Source organism: Chiloscyllium punctatum, chromosome 23, assembly GCF_047496795.1.
Source record: "Chiloscyllium punctatum isolate Juve2018m chromosome 23, sChiPun1.3, whole genome shotgun sequence".
Lineage (NCBI taxonomy): Eukaryota > Metazoa > Chordata > Chondrichthyes > Orectolobiformes > Hemiscylliidae > Chiloscyllium > Chiloscyllium punctatum.
The window spans coordinates 81,795,644-81,814,497 of record NC_092761.1 but is presented as its reverse complement, the minus strand read 5'-3'; the positions used below and the strand labels follow the sequence as shown (position 1 = coordinate 81,814,497).

Genomic DNA, 18,854 nt, shown 5'->3' with positions numbered 1-18,854 from the left:
TTCATGAACCTGCCTCTCGCTTATTGTGTTTCTCTGCGCCTTTTCCCAAATAAGGACGCTTCCCCAATACTGATTGCCCAATTCAGGCGTTGCTTTCTTTTTTTCTTGACGAGCTGACGTCATGGTGATAAGGATAGCATTTTTAGTTGAGTTCCAGCCCGAAGCTCCACACTTTGTGGTTAGCAGTGCACCTCGCAACTTGTGTTCCTCCTGCAGAAAAGTAAGTAAGTCGTAAAAGCATTTCGCTAACTCTGTCTTGAATTTAATTTGGCACAGGTTGTGCAGGGATGCTTTCAGCAATGTCAAACCGAAAAATAAACTGAACAGGTTAGGCACCTATTCATGAGGGACAGACTTAACTTTTTAGCCTGTAAAGTCAAGAATCTGAAACGTTATTTCTCTCGCTGCCTGACCTGTTGAGTTTCTTTCACCCCAGCAATATTTAAGTGTAACTTTTACAACGTCAGTATCTGCAGTTTGCAGCTACCTTTTTTTTTGTAGAAAGGGAGGGGAAAGAAACTGGGCTAGTTTTAATCCAGTTGAACGACTGTGAATTTGTAGTCAGTAAAGGATTGAATTCTCTTTTGGCAATGCAGTTTAGTTTGTGGTTTTAAAATTTTTTAATGTGTAAGTGCTGGGAGTGAAGATTTAAATTGAACTCAAGCAATTTATTTTAAAACAAAAGGAAATGTCAGGTTGAGGCTATCTACGGGTGCGGGTCCGTTGTGAACGGTAAATCGTGCTGTGTATTATTTGCTACAATCTGCAGTGTGAAGGTAGTTGCTGGAAGTATTGATTTGTGGCTGATGGTTTGGGTGTGGCTTCTTCCGAATCCCGCGAGGCTTTTGCAAGAAACGAAAAATGATTAAATTTGACCCGCAGACATTCTTATTCGAAAGGAACTTTTTTGTTTTTAAAAAAAAGTCAATTCTCGCAAAGTTAATCATTTTTATAGCCCCCGTTTTAGACTTCTGTGATGTTAACGATTATTTGAGAAACACGTCAGGGGGTGACATTTCACTGCCAACTCTAGAAATTCTCAAAGTGTGGGGCAGATATCCAGGGAAATGTGCGCGGTGGATGAAACGCCCCTCAATTCCAGATGTGGTTCAAGACTGACCTTTTTTTTTATTTTTTGCCCCGACTGCTACCATCCCACGGATTTCGTTCCCTTTGACCGGAACACTCTGATCCGAAAACTCACTCTCTCCTTTTTAATGTCAGTGATTAACCAACCCCGGCCCCTCTGAATGGGCGGTTGTATCGTTACTACGAGCAGTTGCAAATGCAATGCAGAAAGTTTAAAGACTGAGTAAGGCTGGCACGTTTCCTTTCCTAAAGGGCACTAGTGAACCAGATGGATTTTGACGACAGTTGATGACTTAGTGGTCTCAATCTTTGGTGCGCAGAAGACCATTCAGCCCATCGTGCCTGCGCCGATTCTATTACCCAAAGTCAATCCCCTGCACAAAGCTTAAACATTTAATGTGATGGCTAAGTATTTATTAAGTTGTAAATAATTCCATGCATATCCTCTTGTTGTGTCCCGAAGTTCTTACCCTTGTGATCTGGGATGGCTCTCTCCCTGCCCTCCCAAGTCCCCACATTGGACAGCAAGTTCCTTTCCACTACTGCCCCCCTGTAACCTATCAGCGAGTCCGCTCGCTCTATCCCTCCCTAAATCTTTGGGTTCCTCTGTCCTCCTTTTAACAAGTTGTCACTTCTCCCACTTTTCGTCCGTTTGTATTTTTATCATCCTCCTTAGATGACTGTATCTGTAGCAACTTGCATTTAACCTTTAAAAGAATGAACTGGCATCGATCCAAACATTCCTTTTTTTAAAAAAAAACACTATTTGTATATCTTAAAGTTGATGTTAACCGGTTCCTTAATACATCGAGACTTTGGGTGTATTACGCGTTTCAAAGTGAGACTGTAAAACTTTGGGTCACTGCGTGAGGAGGTTTTAAACCACGTCAAATGCTGCTTTAAAAAGCCTCGTGCTGTGATGATCATGTCCGTACCGTTTATAGTCCCCTACACCACCTCACTTTTGTAACTCAGCACTGAGTGGGCCAGGCAAAAGTGAGGACTGCAGATGCTGGGTGGGCCACTGAGTGGGCCAGCCTACTAGCCACAACTGTGGAATCTGACCTTTTCTGTGCCCCCCTCTTACCGAAGATAGCTTCGAGTCTCACCCTGTTCCTGTGGTAAGGTGCTGAGCAGAGCACAGATTCTGATTTCCATAGAACAGGGGCAATTTCTCTCTCAATTTATTACATAGTCTGTGGGTGGCAATGATGAGGTCAGTGTTATCCATCCCTAAGTGGCTGGGCAGTTTGTTGCTCCGTTGCAAGAGGGAGTTGTTCTTATAAAAGTCAATTGTGTCGCTGTGGGTGTGCAGACCAGGTAAAGATGGTGGATTTCCTTCCCTAAAAGACATTAGTGATTTTTACAACAATTGATGGCTTCATGGCAGTATAATCATTGTATTGTTGCAGCCCATTGTGCCTGTGCTGATTCTATTACCTAAGGTCAATCTCCTGCCTTTCCTCTGGATCCTTGGTCACAATTTCTAGTCAAATATTCATCCAACGTCACCCTGCCCTCCCTGCCACCCTCCTTTATCTGCAGCATCCACCCCCACACTCCCAAAAGGTTGACTTCCCCACTACCTGATGCTACCTGGCTTGCTGTGTTCTTCCAGCCTTCTGCTTGTCCACCACATTTCATAACCGTGCATTTTTATAAGCTTACTACTTGCTGAGTTTGTTTTTTTTTAATCTCAACTGCTAGTTCCTTTTGTAAGCTGAAATATCTTATTCGGCCTGTTCACGATTTTGAAAACCTCTATCAGATCTCCACTTGGCCTCCTTCTCTCCAAGAAGTTATAAATTCTTCAATCTTATTCCTGGAACTAGTCTTCTATTCCCGATTTTTCATTAATGGAATGTGAATTCTACAGTAGTTCAGTGATATTGCTTCTGCTGCACCAAATCCCTGGTAATATTACATGCACACCTACTGTTCTAAATAGAGACTGGTTTCAGCAACATTCTGGAGAGGTTGGTGAGCACACAAGAGGAGAACAAGGCGAGAACACTTTTTTTTACAATATTGTAACTTCAGTCGTGGCCCCACATTTTGGTTAATTGTCCTTTCATCTCCTTATGTGGCTTGGTGTGTCAGTTTTTTGCCTGTGAAGTCTGTTGCAACATTTAATGCACTCTATGATCAAGTTGGTGCTGAGTAACTCGATGCTTTCATTAAAACTGAAGTAGGGTCGGTCTTTTGCATGGTCTAGATGGGCACAGGCATTAGAGATTGGATTTGGAAAGCTTTTGATTCTCCAATGTTAAAGATTGGTGCTCTGAATAGTTGGTTGGTCAGTTTTGTTCTCTGCAGAGTTGACATGGGATTGACGGATTCCAGGACACTGGTAGCTGCAGAATTTAAATGGCAGTCTATGTGGATCCCTATGTTAACAACCTTACTTTGTACAAGATTAATCAGCTGTACGAAGTATCAAGTAGGAAACTTTGAGACACATCAAGGCCAGTAAAGCAAACCATATTATAAACTATAATCGCAACAAGGTCAAAACATTTGAAGGCCATAATTTGCAATATTTTTCAAATGTTCTGAAACCCAAAACATCCATGATTCAGGAAGTCTAGAGACTCTGATGCAGAAACAGTGGTGTCATCTAAATTTGACAGTCCCTGGTTTAAGCATTGAGAGACAACCACTTTCACAATGGATGCAGTCCACATGCTGCAACCAGTCTCCATTGTCTCTAGTCTGGGCTGCAGCAAATCAGTGTTGGATTGTAATCCAGTGACCATTGCGGGAAACTCTATGAACAGGTGGAAGTGGGGGGTTGGAAAATATCCATCTGACCTGTAACTCCGCCCTCTTATTTACTACCCTAATTCTGCAATTGCCTGCAAAATGGCAGTGAATTCCACAAGAACATGGAATGTGGTGGCCTGTAACTTTCACAACTAATGATAACTTGCCATCGATCAATGCAAACAGCTTCTTTGACTCAAAGCTGTGACATTTCTCCTTTTTAAAGGATTGCAGTAAATCTAAACCCATGGCCAGAGGCATTTGGCATCCACTGTAGTCTTTTTGCCTCCACTCTCATGACTTCAAGGATACATAAATGGATCTGAGTCCAATCCCTTCCATCATTTTTAAAACCTCCAGGATTGAGCTCTGTTATGATTTGCCTCTGCAGTTGAATTAATTGCAACTCCCAAGTTCAAAAGCAGGGAAAATGGTTGGTTGGTTGTGATGTCAGTGTAAATGAAACAGTACCCCAATTCTTTTTACTTGGGTTTTGTGTCTTACAATTGATAATCCTAGTTGAATCTTCAGGGCTGCTATTTTACTTACTGATCCATTAGACAAAATGATTTCTAAGAAGTGAATTTATTGTAGCAGGATGTAGAATTTATAATTGTTTTTATGTTAACGGTCACACACCCATTGAGAGATTATCTTTGATGATAAAGTGTATGTCATCAGTCTATATCCTTTTCTTACCTCAGCGATGGCAGAAGCACCCAATACTTGCTGACTGTGTAAGCTGCTGTCATTACTTAATCTCTGTCAGCTCCTAAGCCTGGGGCAAGTGCTGGTAACTGTCAAAGGCGCATTTATTTCCAAGTTTCAAAATACTGCTGAATGAATCAGAAAAGATTCAGTTGTTCAGGCAGCATCTGTGATCTGAGAAAGATGTGTTTTTCAGGTCAACTTCTAAGCATCAGAAACAAGGATGGAGAATGCTGGAGGAACTCAGCAGGTCTGGCAGAATCTGTGAAGAGAGAAACAATGCATGTTCTGAGTCCAGAATGATTTGAATCAGATCTGATTTCTTCAGTTGTCATGCCTATTGAGTTTCTCCAGCATTCTGTGTTTTGTTTCAGATTTCCAGCATCTTCAGGATTTTGCAGAGCATCAGGACTTTCTTTTTAGATGTTAGTGTATTGATGTTGTGCAACTTCTTGTTCCCTGCTTGTTCAGACCAGCAATTCAACATTGCTTTGTATCCCAACAAATGGATTGGAATGTGATTGTGTGAAGATATGGCTGACTTTGGCTAGCATCTTAAAGGAGCTATTCTCATCTAAATGGCTATTCTTTGCCTTTGGAATAGATAGGAGTATCTTATCAGTGTAGCTGATCTCTTCTGACATTTAGCAGCAACCCTTTTCAAGAAAATGGCTGATAAACTTATGTACACAACTTAACTTAAAATAGAGCATGGGTATAAATACCTTCCATCTTAAAGTATAGCATCGAGGTTTTGCACAATTAGATTAGATTCCCTACAGCATGGAAACAGGCCCTTCGGCCTAACAAGTCCACACCGACCCTTCAAAGGGTAATCCACCCAGACCCAATATCTTACTCTATACCTCTGACTAATGCACCTAATACTATGGGCAATTTAGCATGGCCAATTCACCTGGCCTGCACATCTTTGGATTGTGGGTGGAAACTGGAGCACCCAGAGGGGTCCCATGCAGACACTGGGAGAAAGTTACCCGAGAGTGGGAATCAAACCTAGGTCCCTGGTGCTGTGAGGCAGCAGTGTTAACCACTGTGGCGCCCAATATTATCAGCACACTGATGGTTCCTTGGATTTAGAAATCCAAGACCTTTCACTTGTGACTCTAACTACTGCAATAAGGTGCAATGATCATGGTATTCAAATCTCTATATTCTATTATCTTCTCTAATTCAAACTTTCAATGCAAAATAGATTTTGTTTAAGCTATTGTGGGCTCTTTTGATTTGGAATTGTTCAGGAGGTGGAGTTTAGTGCTTGCACTCAGATTCCCAATTACTTGAATGAAGTTTCGGTTTTCAGAAATGTGTATAAAAGGTTTTCAAGTCACTAGCCCTCCCTGGCTTGGCAAGTTTTTTTTTTGTTTCCTCATAATTTCAAATGTTTTTCTTGTTTAAATGTCAGGATCTTAACTGGGAGTTGTCAAATTTGTGCACAGGATGTTGTGCAAATGAAAGGGGAACTAGGGGTTTAAATTAAGTCACACGTTAGCAACATCTCTGAGAGGAAAGAAATAGACTTTTTAAACCTCTACCTTTTTTTTGTATCCTAGATGCAGTGAGTTGATAGTGTGTTTGTTGTTGTATGGTTATTGCATTTTTAATTATGCAAAAGCAGTTCTGAAGCTGTTTGGAGATTGAAAGCCAGTTATTTTCTGATGTGCTTTTTGACCTTTCCATTATTTGCATGTCCCAAAATAACTACTTATTTAGTTATCAATTTCCTGCGCTAAGATTCATTTGACCTTGTGCAATCATTTCCCTTGATGGCAATATCAGGACAAGTCAGGTTAGCAGAAAATAACAAAGACCCACCCTACCCTCCTAAACTCATTCAGTCTAACCCATTATTCACTTTGTTCTTAGCATCCAGTGGTTCTCAGTGAGGGGTAAGGAATGGCTTGTTTTAATTACAACATCTGGATGTTATTTCCTATCTTTTTTTAGCTCTTTTCTAAGATGATGTTCCTGAACATTTTTGTGTTCAGATTTTTTAAAATTAATTTGAGATTCCACAGTTCAAATTAACCATAACCTGTGAAGCATTTCCATAAACTTTATCTAGAAAAATAATTATGACTTGTTTTCCCATCTTCTAGCCTGAAAAGCCCATTGATGTAACCTCCTGCCTCTTCTCTCTGCACTGCTGTTAACTACTAAACTCCTTTTCTGTTTACTGCTAAACAGAGCCGAGCAATGTTTCAGGTGTGAGATGGTTGGTCTGCAAAGTTTGGTCATTGCCTATTGTGACATATTTGACTATTTGCAAATATCCAGTGAAACAAAAATTGAGTTTGCCTTCAGGGTGGTTTTAGCTGATGTCAATGTTTACAGAGTCATAGAGATGTACAGCACAGAAACAAACCCTTCGGTCCAACCAGTCCATGCCGACCAGATATCCCAACCCAATCTAGTTCCCATCTGCCAGCCACCGGCCCATCTCCCTCCAAACCCTGCCTATTCATATACCCATCCAAATGCCTCTTAAATGTTTCAATTGTACCAGCCTCCACCACATCCTCTGGCAGCTCACTCCATACACGTACCACCCTCTGCGTGAAAACATTGCCCCTTAGGTCTTTTTTATATATATTTTTCCCCTCTCACCCTAAACCTATGCCCCCTCTAGTTCTGGACTCCATGACCCCAGGGAAAATACTTTGCCTATTTATCCTATCCGTGCCCCTCATAATTTTGTGACCTTAGAGGTTTACCCCTCAGCTTCTGACGGTCCAGGGAATAAAGCGCCAGCCTGTTCAGCCTCTCTCCATAAGTCAAATTCTCCAACCCTGGTAACATCCTTGTAAATCTTTTCTGAACCCTTTCAAGTTTCACAACATCTTTCCGATAGGAAGGAAACTCGAATTACAGGCAATATTCCAACAGTGGCCTAACCAATGTCCTGTACAGCCGCAACATGACCTCCCTACTCCTGTACTCAATACTCTGACCAATAAAGGAAAGCATACCAAACGCCTTCTTTGCTATCCTAGCTACTTGCAACTCCACTTTCAAGGAGCTATGAACCTGCACTCCAAGGTCACTTTTTGTTCAGCAACACTCCCTAGGACCTTACCATTAAATGTATAAGGCCTGCTTTCCCAAAATGCAGCACCTCGCATTTATCTGAATTAAACTCCATCTGCTACTTTTTGGCCCATTGGCCCATCTGATCAAGATGTTTTAATAAACTGGATATTATGGTATCAAAGAATCCAACAGGTATTTACTATCACTATTAAGTATAGATATGCCATTCCCCAGGCACATAAGTGTCTGGGCTAATGTTAAGTTTTTGGTTTACAAAAGCGGAGCATACTCCAAGTAGAATGTCATGCTTTAAATAATCAGAGGTAAGATGGAGTAGGAGATCTTTATGTTCATGCTGCGATACAGTGGCAATTTCAAGAAGAACTCTCTTTAAAGGCATACTTATGGCTAGACATAGCAAAACAATGTGGTTGTTCAGTTGAAAGAACGAATGAACAGCATTGGAGGATTACAAGTGCAACCGATCTTGACCAACACTTGAAGTACATGGATATGTGGTCCTATATTCTCATGTCGATAGCAGCATGAGGCAGTGTGATAGAAAAAACAAGCTTCATGTTCACAGCTATTTTTCTCATTCGCAAAACTGTCATGAGGAAATTATTTCCAGTTGAACTTGGATTGCATATATCTCACTGTCGTACCCAACATTATTCTGATGTGGCAACTTGTTTGGAATGGTATTTGTCTTTTTGAAATTCAGTGAGTTGCAAGTAAGAATGCAAATCAAAGTGAGTCAAATGAAAATCGTTTGTAAGTTAAACACCAGTAGCTAAGCAGTTATTATTTAAATTTCACCATAGTTTGTAATGTGTCAATATTGTTACTTATGTACAGGATCTGTATAGTACAGCAAAGTCTCTTATAGGAAGAGTACTTGGCAGTGTGGACCTAAATCTTTAGAAATGAAGACAGGTAGAGATATGTCTGTAAAATAAAAGACACCTCTTATCTCATGAATCACTTTTTTTGGAGAATTGGGATTGTTTGTGATAATGGGGTTGCATAGTGAATTGCTATTTTCCTGTCTTACTATTTTTAATTTATCAAACTTTTGAGCTTCCATAGTTTCCGCTGTGCTCTTCCAGCTTATCCTGTTTTATCTAGGGTCACTACAATGCATAATCCTTACTGCTTCTTCTTTACCTACCAGTCATCCATTCCTCTTTACACCAACTATACAAAGATCTTTTGTCGTTGCGTCCTTTCAGAGTCTTGGACCTTCTTGAAAGTCCCCTCCATTATTCACATTGTTACATCAGGAATGATGAAGGGCTTTTGCCTGAAACGTCGATTTTCCTGCTCCTCGGATGCTGCCAGACTGGCTGTGCTTTTCCAGCACCACTCTAATCTAGGCAATGTCAGTACAGCCGCAACATAACAGCCCAACTCCTATACCCCATGCACTGACCAATAAAGGCAAGTGTCCCAAATGCCTTTACCACCCTGTCTACCTCTGACTCCACTTCGAAGGAGTTATACACTTGCATTCCAAGGTCTCTTTTTGTTTGGCAACGCTCCTCAGGATCTTGCTATATATGTCGAAGAGTGTGGTGCTGGAAAAGACGGTCCAGGTAGCGTCCTAGGAGCATGTCTGGAACAACAATAACATCCCTGATGAAGGGCTTATACCCGAAACGTTAACTCACTCCTCTGCTGCCTGACTGGCTGCGCTTTTCCAGCACCACATTTTTTTTTTTCGATTCTGATCTCCAGCATCTGCGATCCTTACTGTCTCTTGATGTATATGTTCTGGCCTGATTTGCTTAATCAAAATGCAACACTTCAGTTACCTAAGTTAAACTCCATCTGCCCCCCCCAACTTCAGCCCATTGAGATGCTGTACTGTGTTTAAATGTGCTGATAAATGACGAACAGGCTGATGCACTGACCTGTCTATTCTTGCTAAGTTTTATATGTTCGTAAATGTGTATTTGAATTGCTGTATGTTATTCTTGGCTCTGCTTCAGTCTCCAGTGTGTCAGTAGTGGTTCAGTTAGTAGTACTCTCTTCTGTGGAGCACCAAGGTTCAAACCCCACTCCAAAGAACACAGTAATTAAGACTGCCACTTCAGTGTAGCACTGAGGGAGCTCTGTGCTACTAGAGCTACTGTCTGTTGAATGAGACATTTTTAAACCAAGTCTGGGATGGATGATAATCCAATGTGTTCCACATTCAGATTAATTGGCACTTTTTTTTTAATTGATGTGGGGCTTTTGACCGAGGTCTCCTGGTTCAGAAGTCTGGGTAGTACCACTGTGGCACAAGATCAACAACAATGGCTACATTTGGTGTTTAATTGCCTGTGAGCATCCCATGAGGAAAAGTATTTTTTTTAAAAATGTAAATTCAAGCCTTCCTAAAAATAGTCCCTAACTTTCTTCCTGCTCTACTTCATCCACAGGTATACCTTACTGATAAACATGGCCAATCAGGGACCTACTTTTGGACTTAGTAGGGACATTCGGAACAAGATTGAGAAGAAGTATGAACCTGAACTGGAGGAGCGGCTAGTGGAGTGGATTATTGCTCAGTGTGGGGCGAGTGTGGGGCGACCAGAGCCAGGAAGAATGGGGTTCCAAGCTTGGCTTAAGGATGGCACAGTGAGTATCCAATGTTTCAAGGTTGTGTTAATCTATTCGGTGATTTTTTTTTGTTTGTTTACAATATTAACAGATTATTTAAATGAAAAGTTAAGCCCCTCATACATTGCACATCCACTTGAGCAAAATGATTATTTGCTTTCAATTTAGCTGTATCTCCATAGCTACGTGAAGCTTTGAGTGTAAATCCACATGTCAGTATAAAGGTAGTTAGATGAACTTTTAACACCATTGATCATGTGGGGAACTTTCTACATGTGGACAAAAGCTAATTAATCTATTCAGTGACTCCGAGCAGGCAACTGTTGGATCTGTTAAGAGGCAAAACTGATGAGAAACAGAAAGCAGCCATTTTAAAATCTGTTCGAGCTCTGCTGTAGTTTCTGTTTTGATCCATTTACAAGACCTAACCCAATTAATCTGAATGTGGAACACATTGGATTATCATCCAGCCCAAATAATCTCCCAAAAGGTGAGGAAAGTATATAATTGGCAAATTACTACTGGTATATGCAGATCAAATCAGGCAAGCAGTAGACACATTGTCATTATATGTTCTACAAGTTTTATATGCTGCAAAATTTGATCTTTGAAAAGTTCCTACAGATGACTCAACTGTCTTTGGTCACTGTCCAGAAGGTTCCAAATACTCAGTCATTCACATGTTCAAGATCATGATTCAATAGATTATTTTTAGACAATTGAGGGAGTGGAGTTGAGGTAGAAGATTTTGGCCATGGCTTTATTAAGAAGCAACTTGCTCAAGTGGAATCGTGGTTTTCTCCTGGTTCTTAAAGTGCTTCCCAAATTTTAACCCCAGTCTAACCATGTTTCATGTCTCAGACTTTGGACACTAGAATGAACGTTTGGGGAGAGAGAGAAGTTCTGGATTGGGTGGATTGACACAATGGAGTTTAGTGAAATCATACATTTAAGCTTACAGCACTGAAGGACATTCATCCCATTGTGCCTGTGCTGTCACTCTGCAAGAACTACCTAGTTAGTTCTCCCACTTCTCTTGCCTGTGAGCGTTTTGCTTTTTCAAGTATTTCCACTATTCCTTATTGTTAGCTTGCTTGGAATTTACACTGGGCTGAGTTCAAAATCTTTGGTACATCCAGAGAAGAAAGAAACAAATTTGTAGTTTCTCTTGTCAATTGTCTTTTTAAATTTTAAGAGATGTTGATAGATTCCAATTAGCTAGCAAAGTTCCTCCTTTCTCAACCACCAAAAAACCTAAACATTTTTCCACTTTGTTTTTATTTTGAAGCAATATGGCCTCTGAGCCAGGCCTACCAAGACAAAACCACAGGTTTATAGGGGCTTTGGTGTTCATACTGAATACAATAAAGTAGCATTGATGTCTTGGATCTCTCAACCTCACTGTGGGCTGGTCCCACCTTGTGTACAGATTACTATTTTTAATCCTGATCCCTGTCTGAGTAACTAGAGTGCTCCACACCATCAACAAGAATACATGAATGATCATCTTTGCAGCTGGCATTGGAATTTTGGTTTGGTGTGTGCGCTTATTATTTGTTGCATGCATTCCAATGAAGTGTAGATATTTTAATCGCCCTGATCAGAGATGTTATGTCATACCTCTGAAGCAGCTGCGACTTGTGTCCAGGCCCCCTGAATCAGAGGTAGGTACACTACCACAGCACGCCAGTTTATTGGTGTCTGCTTAATCATGAACTGTAACTGTGCTCTGAAATATCTATACCAGTTATCACCTGAAGTATATCTTCCACAGGTACTGAGTCTCCTGATTAACAGCCTCTACTCAGAGGACAAGAAACCCATTAAGAAGATTCAGGACACGGATAAAGCTTTTAAACAAATGGAACAGGTGTCACAGTTTCTGAAGGCAGCTGAAAATTATGGAGTCAACAAAACTGACATCTTCCAGACTGTGGATCTATGGGAGTGTATGTATAGGCAGTAATAGTGCTTTTTGAACTCATGGCTTCTGTATTTAATGATGAACTTAGTGACAATCTGGGAGCATCTCTATAAATATTGAGTTGTTACTTTTTATACTGGCTTTGGAAGTGGGAATCATTGTTTACAGTACGCTCTTGCATATTCATTAATTTTATCCCTTTTACCTTCTCCCTTTCATGTTAAACATTTGTAAGTGATCCCAACTGGTGAATGGCATACACTGTCTGGGCCCCAGATTAACTGGTTGGGTTTCTCATAGCAGCCAGTTTTCCCTTACCTCACCCAGTGAGGTAGAGGTGAAGGGAACTGCAAATAAGCAAAATAACATCAGCAAATGAGCACTCTTCAGTTAATGAAATGAAGACAAGGCAAATCCAAAGAGCATGATCACATCATGGCTCTTGGTTTTTTTTTCCCACTGATCATTTTCAGGCTTAGAGAGCCGGTGGTGGGGTGAGAGCCGGTGGTGGGGTGAGAGCCGGTGGTGGGGTGAGAGCCGGTGGTCAGGTAAGGGAAAGTTTTGAGAGCAGGGATTTGATTTTTAAAGAGTTGAGATCTGCAGGTTTTATTTTAAAGGAATCAGACTTTCAAGATCTATGTTCAGTTAGGCATACCCACTATTTTAGAGAATTTAAAATCTGTTGATGCTCAGCTCTTTGGTAGCCATTGCTGCCTCTGAGACCACTATTTTGCGTTTAAAGTTATCTCTTGACCTACTGGGGGTGGAACCCACTGTTTGGGAAGCCCATTAGCTTTCCAATGATAATTACACACATTTTTGAGGTAAATGTCAAATTTTACCTCCTTGAAAAATCTCTGCTTTGTGCATTGAGTGATCCAGCCTGCTGCTTGTGCTGATGTTTAAGTTTTCTAACCTACCCAACTTTATTTCTCATGGTAAGAACTGCAGAAAGCGACAGAACTTTGGAATGTAAAGGAATCATTTTCAGTGCAGCTTTAAAATTCACAATGATTTGATTTGAACCAATTTTTGGCAGTAATTAGTGCCTAGTCCACCAATTGAGTAACCAGATTTTACATCGTTAACTGGGTTAAATGAAACTGTGAAAAAATGATATGCAGTAGAATAAATAAATTTTTTTTTTGAAAGATAAGGAATCATAGTGTCCCTGCATAGCCTGTTTCCATCAAGCTTTCATAGACCTTCTGAAGACCATCCTACCCAGACCCATACCACTACCCTACCCCTGTAACCCTACGTTTCCCATGGCTACTCCACCTAGCCTGCACACCAGTGGACACAATCTGGGCAATTTACCACAAACTATTCACCTAACCTGCACATCTTTGGATTGTGGGAGGAAACAGGAGCACCCAGAGGAAACCCATGCAGACACTGGGAGAATGTGCAAACTCCACACAGGCAGTCACCCAAGGGTGGAATTGAATCCAGGTCCCTGTTACTGTGAGGCAGCAGTGCTAACCACTGAGCCACCGTGATAACGTTATCCTTTTTTTCCAGAAGGTTTAACTTTCAATTGTTTCCATTCAAACGCACTTATAGTGCGGGAAGCTGTCACTGAATATTCAATATCTCTTTTGCTTTTTGAAATAACCACAAAGGATTGCAGAATCCAAATGTTCTGTTTTAAATTCACTAGCTGTTGGGTGCACTTCCAGGCTGGCGTGTGTTTAGTGTGGTGTCATGTATCAGTCCCATCCTACTGGCTCAGTTTTGTATTGATATAACATCGTCAGTGAACACGTTAAAATAACTTTTTTATTTTCCTTCCAGCGAAGGATATGGCTGCTGTTCAGAGAACCCTCATGGCTTTGGGAAGTATTGCCGTAACAAGGAATGATGGGCATTACCATGGTGATCTAAACTGGTTCCACAAGTGAGTAGGCGTGTCCCTATTATGGTCAACTACCACAGGCATGTTGTCATGACAGCTACAATCAGGGGAAATGAACAGTTGAGGGAGCAAATATTTGACTAACAACTTCTCCAGTGCGGTGGAGGTGAGGGTACGTTCTCCCATGAATGTGGAAATTGAGGAGCTTGTGGAGTTTGTAACCAAGTTATGATTCAAGAGGAATATACAAGAGTTTGCAAGAATAAGTTTTATTACCGATAAGCTTGGTATGCATTAATCAAGACGTTTTGAGCAGCACACTTTGATATCTTTTGATCTGATTACTGGGTGAATTATTTTATTTAAACCCTGAGTTCACAACCAAAAATAAAAGCATGCACTGTTAATTTGCACCACAAAGTTGGAAATTGGATAAAGGTAAACTAAAATGTGTAATTTACATTTCTTAATCTTTTTGTAGCAATAGAAATTGAATCTGCATTTTCAAAGCAAAATTTCACGCTGTCTCTGGCCTTCCAATATCCCCACATCCCTGTTTTCAATTGTCTCAAACTAATTTGAAATCTTTTGACGTTTGTGAGAACACATTGTTTGATTTTTAAATGGTTTATTGATCATGACCACTTTAATGTATTCCAGATCTTGTGACAAGATAACCAACCAGCGTAAACTTGTAGGTTGACGTAAGATTAGTTTTATTGAGTAGATATTTTTACTAGTTTGCATTAGGAAATTAGCAATAATTGTTACTTTATTATTTCTGTAACCTGCTGTAATGATTGGAATGAGGTTCGCCAGGTGGGTCTCAAAGAAATGAGTTCCCTGCTTGGGGCTGTTAACTTTGGTCTAATCAAGGAACTCTTTCTATAATGTCTACCTCACTGACCACATTCCAGTCATTGCACCTGCAACTGGGGGGAAACAAAAGAGCTTAAGCATAACTATCCCAAGTGGTGAATTACATGAATGTCATTGTACAGCCTTCGTACACCATATTCAGCCCTAATTAAACCGCACAGCTAGTATTAACCTGGTTTTCTGCTGCATTGTGTGTTTTATTCAGGTGTGCTGAGGCATATTCAATCTTTGGTTTAAGATTTGGACAACCTATGCAAAAACAAAAACTTTTACAATGTTTAAAAATGTTGAGACACCAAATCTCTGGGTGCTGGGTGAATCATTGAGTGATTTATCTTAGATTTTCTTGTTCAACCAGATTCCAGTTGGTGTGGCTCCGGCATGGGGCAAACCTTTTTTCACAATGTGTAAAGGGTTTCCTTTTACTTCAGACCCTGTTGTCTGCCTGCTGACAGCAAGTACAAATTAAAACGAGTTGAATCCAGACTGCAGGATAGAGTTTGTTAGCAGTAGCTATGACATGATTTTGCTTTGCACCTTTTCTAGTAATTTTTCATTTGAACCTTTTTTGTGTTTTGGGATTTAGGTGAAGTTCTAATTAGAACTTTATTTTACAATCTGTAATCTGCATTAGCCTGAACAGTAGAGTGTCTTATTGTCTTTTTTTTCTTTTTTTGGATTGGATTTTAGTTTGCTTCATTTCAAAATTGTTCAGAGAGCAGTTCCATTAAATTGAGTTTTTTTTTTTTGGAGCCTCCTTGGGTATGTATTTTATCAGCTATAACTCTCTGCTCTTTGTCCATTTCAGGAAAGCACAAGAAAATAAGCGAGAGTTCACAGAAGAGCAACTGGCCCAGGGAAAGAACATTATTGGCCTGCAGATGGGAAGCAATCAAGGAGCGTCACAGGCTGGGATGGTTGGCTATGGACAAGCCAGACAGATTATTAGCTAAATGACAATACTGATGGATCTTTCTCTTTTTTTTTCTCTCTCTAAAGCATGAATTTATCATTTTTGAAGTCAATGATCCAAACAGCTCATAACACTAAACCTTCCATGACCTAAATTGTGAGATATACATGAGTAGTGGTTATTTATTATTTGGCAGTTTTGAAATAAATGCATTTCTTACAACAGTTTTGTGTTTTTAGACCCCTCTTGGATATGGGCTGTAATTTGGAATTATTTGCAAGACAAAAAAAAAAATCTACATACCCACTCTGGGTTGCCAAGGACTGCATGTCACATGGCTAACTTGTAATTTCAACCATCTTTGTGAATTTGTGCAAGTGTAATAGAGCATGTTGGCAAAGCTTATTGTTCATATGGCTTAACCAGTCTGTTTTGTTTTTTTTTTGTCACTGTTGATCTGCTTAGTTACTAAAAATGTACGTTGTGTAGTTTCTTTTTTTTTTTAAAAAATACATACTGTTTGAAACCAGTCATTACTATTTGAATAAGTGAGCAAAACATGAATTTCAATAAACTAATAAAGATTTAAATGTTTTCTGTGTAAATGGCCAAAGGAATTCAAAGCAAACTAGTGAAATGATTACATTGCCATTCCAATGACTTTATTTTTTAAAAATTGTTTTTTTTTTTGTTGTTTACTTTGCGCTTGAAAGTTACCTTCCCAAATTCACCCTCTTGCTCATCATGGACATTGTGGGGTGGTTGTTTACTTGCTGGTAAACTCTGATTTCCAAAAAATTGTCCATGTTTACTATTAGAAGTGAAATATTTTAAAGATAACTTGCACAAGGAGTGGGGAAAGAAAGGTTAACTTACAACATGCAACTCTGATGCTAAGCAACAACTGTATCTGTGTTGGGAGCAGTAAATGGCTGTAGAATTAGTGGGGCTAATTTTTAAAGCAGATTTCCTGATGGAAAAGATCCATTTATGGTCAGAAGTGCAAGTTTCTAAAACAAATCTTGTATAAAATGTCCTTTTTTGAAAATTACTCTATGTTGTACATTATTTTTGTTAAACAAATTCTGAATCTTTTAGCCCTAAATTTTGTACATTTGTCATTTGAAACCATAACAACTTAAATAAAAGTTTTGAGATGGAGAATTGATGACATCTTTATTAATCAGGTAGTGAATTTGACACTTTAAATGTTGTTGTGAGAGATTTGGTCTTTCCAGTCTCGGCTGTTTAATGGGGTGACCAACGTAGTGATTGTGGCGAAAGCTGCATGGAATTACTGAATTGCTTGCCACCTATCCTAACTATTACTTTTTCTCCTTTAAATGAAAAATGCAACTTGCAATGAGGGAGCTATTGCCCAATCTTCCACTGAGGTAATTCTTTGAAATAACTGCGGTACTTTTGACACATTTAATTTGGACAGGGCAAGATTCCACAAACAGCAACGCATTGCCTGATAGTGAATGTGTTCTCACTTGTTTCCTTGCACTTTTTCTGTGTAACAATGTGACAATTTGAGGAATAAATGTTGACCCACTTGGGAGGCTAAAAGCACCCCTTCCGATGGAATGTTTTTCCATCCACGTGAGAATGAGTCTTAAGCCCACCTACGACTCTGACAGAGACTAAAACTGCAGAGTCAAGGTTCACATTGGAGGAAATGGCATTAAGGGGTGTGTGTATGACAGAGAAGTGTTCTAACGAAACCTTTTTAATTCCACATGTAAAAGTTTTGTGCAGGTTTGTAAATTCTACAAGCTGTTGTCCATTAACCACCTCCCTTCTGTGGCTCATAACTGACTTTGAATGAGTGCAAAACATTAGTTGATTGACTTTATAACATGCCATCTGAAAAACCATACACACTTATACATTTGCTTTATCCCACCTGATAGTTCATGTATCTATTTTTGAATCCTTTTGGAAAAACATCAATATTCATGCAAACTTGTGAGTAGAAATCCATTATTCCCTCAATAATTTGAAAACTTTCTGTAATGTCCTTTTGAAGAACAGACCTTAACTCTTAACTTTCTAATTAAAGCAATTGGTTGTGGCATTAATTACCTTTTTTTTGGGCCAAATTACACTTTAGCAATGACTGATAAATAAGGAAAGTGCAAGGAAATTAAACTCTCAGCTTCTCTTTTTTTTTTAGAAGCTATGATTATGTTTCAGTGACACTTTTGAGAGCATCCTGTTTATTTTGGAAACTCTGCTGCAGAGTAAAAAGGAAGTTTTAATTTATTAGCCCTTCACTCCTCAGCCTATCTACAGCAGTGAGAGGAAGATCAAAGTCACTAGTTAGAGCACAAAAGTCTTACTTGAATATCAACTGCTGCATTGTTGGTTGTGGGAGCTTTCAAGTTAGCCATTAAACACAGGCCTTGTCTGCTTCCTGAGGATGATGTTACCATGATATTTCAGAGGTCAGGAGTTCATCCTGGTCAATGTTATGTTCCAGTAACAGCATGAAAACAGATCATTGTTATTTCATTACTTTGCTTCAGTGTGGAAGTAGGCCATACTAATCCTCTGAAGAGCATCCCACCCACACCCACTCCCTTACCCTATTCCTGTAACTCTGCATTTCCCATGACTAATCCACCTAGCTTGCACATCCTTAGATACTACGAGCAATTTAGTGATGCCAATCCACCTAATCTGTGCATACCAACCTGCCGAAGAGCATCCCACACAGACCCACCATGACCCTGCCTTTCCCATAATGAGTCCATCTAATCTGCACATCTTTGGACAGTGGGAGGAAACCAGAGCACCAAGGGAATCCATGCAGACATGGAGTGAATGTGCAAATTCCACACTGACAGTCACCTGAGGGTTGAATATAAACCTAGGTTCCTGGTGCTGTGAGACAGCAGTGCTAACCACTGAGCCACCATTTTGCATTATTTATAGGAGTTTCCTGTAATCTAAGATCTGGGTTTCCTAGTGCATGAATTGCAGAAGGTTAGTATCAAAGTACTGCAAGTATACAAAAAAACCTAAGTTTTTGGAGATAGCAAGGACTGTGGATGTCGGAA

The 18,854-nt window shown here is 39.9% G+C and overlaps 1 protein-coding gene across 3 annotated transcripts; it reads left to right on the top strand.

Moving 5' to 3' along the window:
• The first annotated feature begins 95 nt into the window (after positions 1-95).
• LOC140494177 (transgelin-like) lies at positions 96-16,953 on the top strand. 3 transcript variants are annotated; one of them, XM_072593283.1, is made up of 6 exons: positions 96-220; positions 10,035-10,233; positions 11,990-12,164; positions 13,937-14,039; positions 14,658-14,691; positions 15,685-16,953. In XM_072593283.1, exons 2-6 carry the CDS (start codon positions 10,054-10,056, stop codon positions 15,700-15,702), a joined length of 510 nt encoding a protein of 169 aa, XP_072449384.1. In that variant the 5' UTR covers positions 96-220; positions 10,035-10,053; the 3' UTR covers positions 15,703-16,953. The 3 variants fall into 3 exon arrangements, with proteins under 3 accessions (XP_072449384.1, XP_072449382.1, XP_072449383.1); XM_072593281.1 differs by lacking the exon at positions 14,658-14,691; XM_072593282.1 differs by lacking the exon at positions 14,658-14,691 and having other exon boundaries at positions 121-224.
• The last annotated feature ends 1,901 nt before the right edge of the window (positions 16,954-18,854 follow it).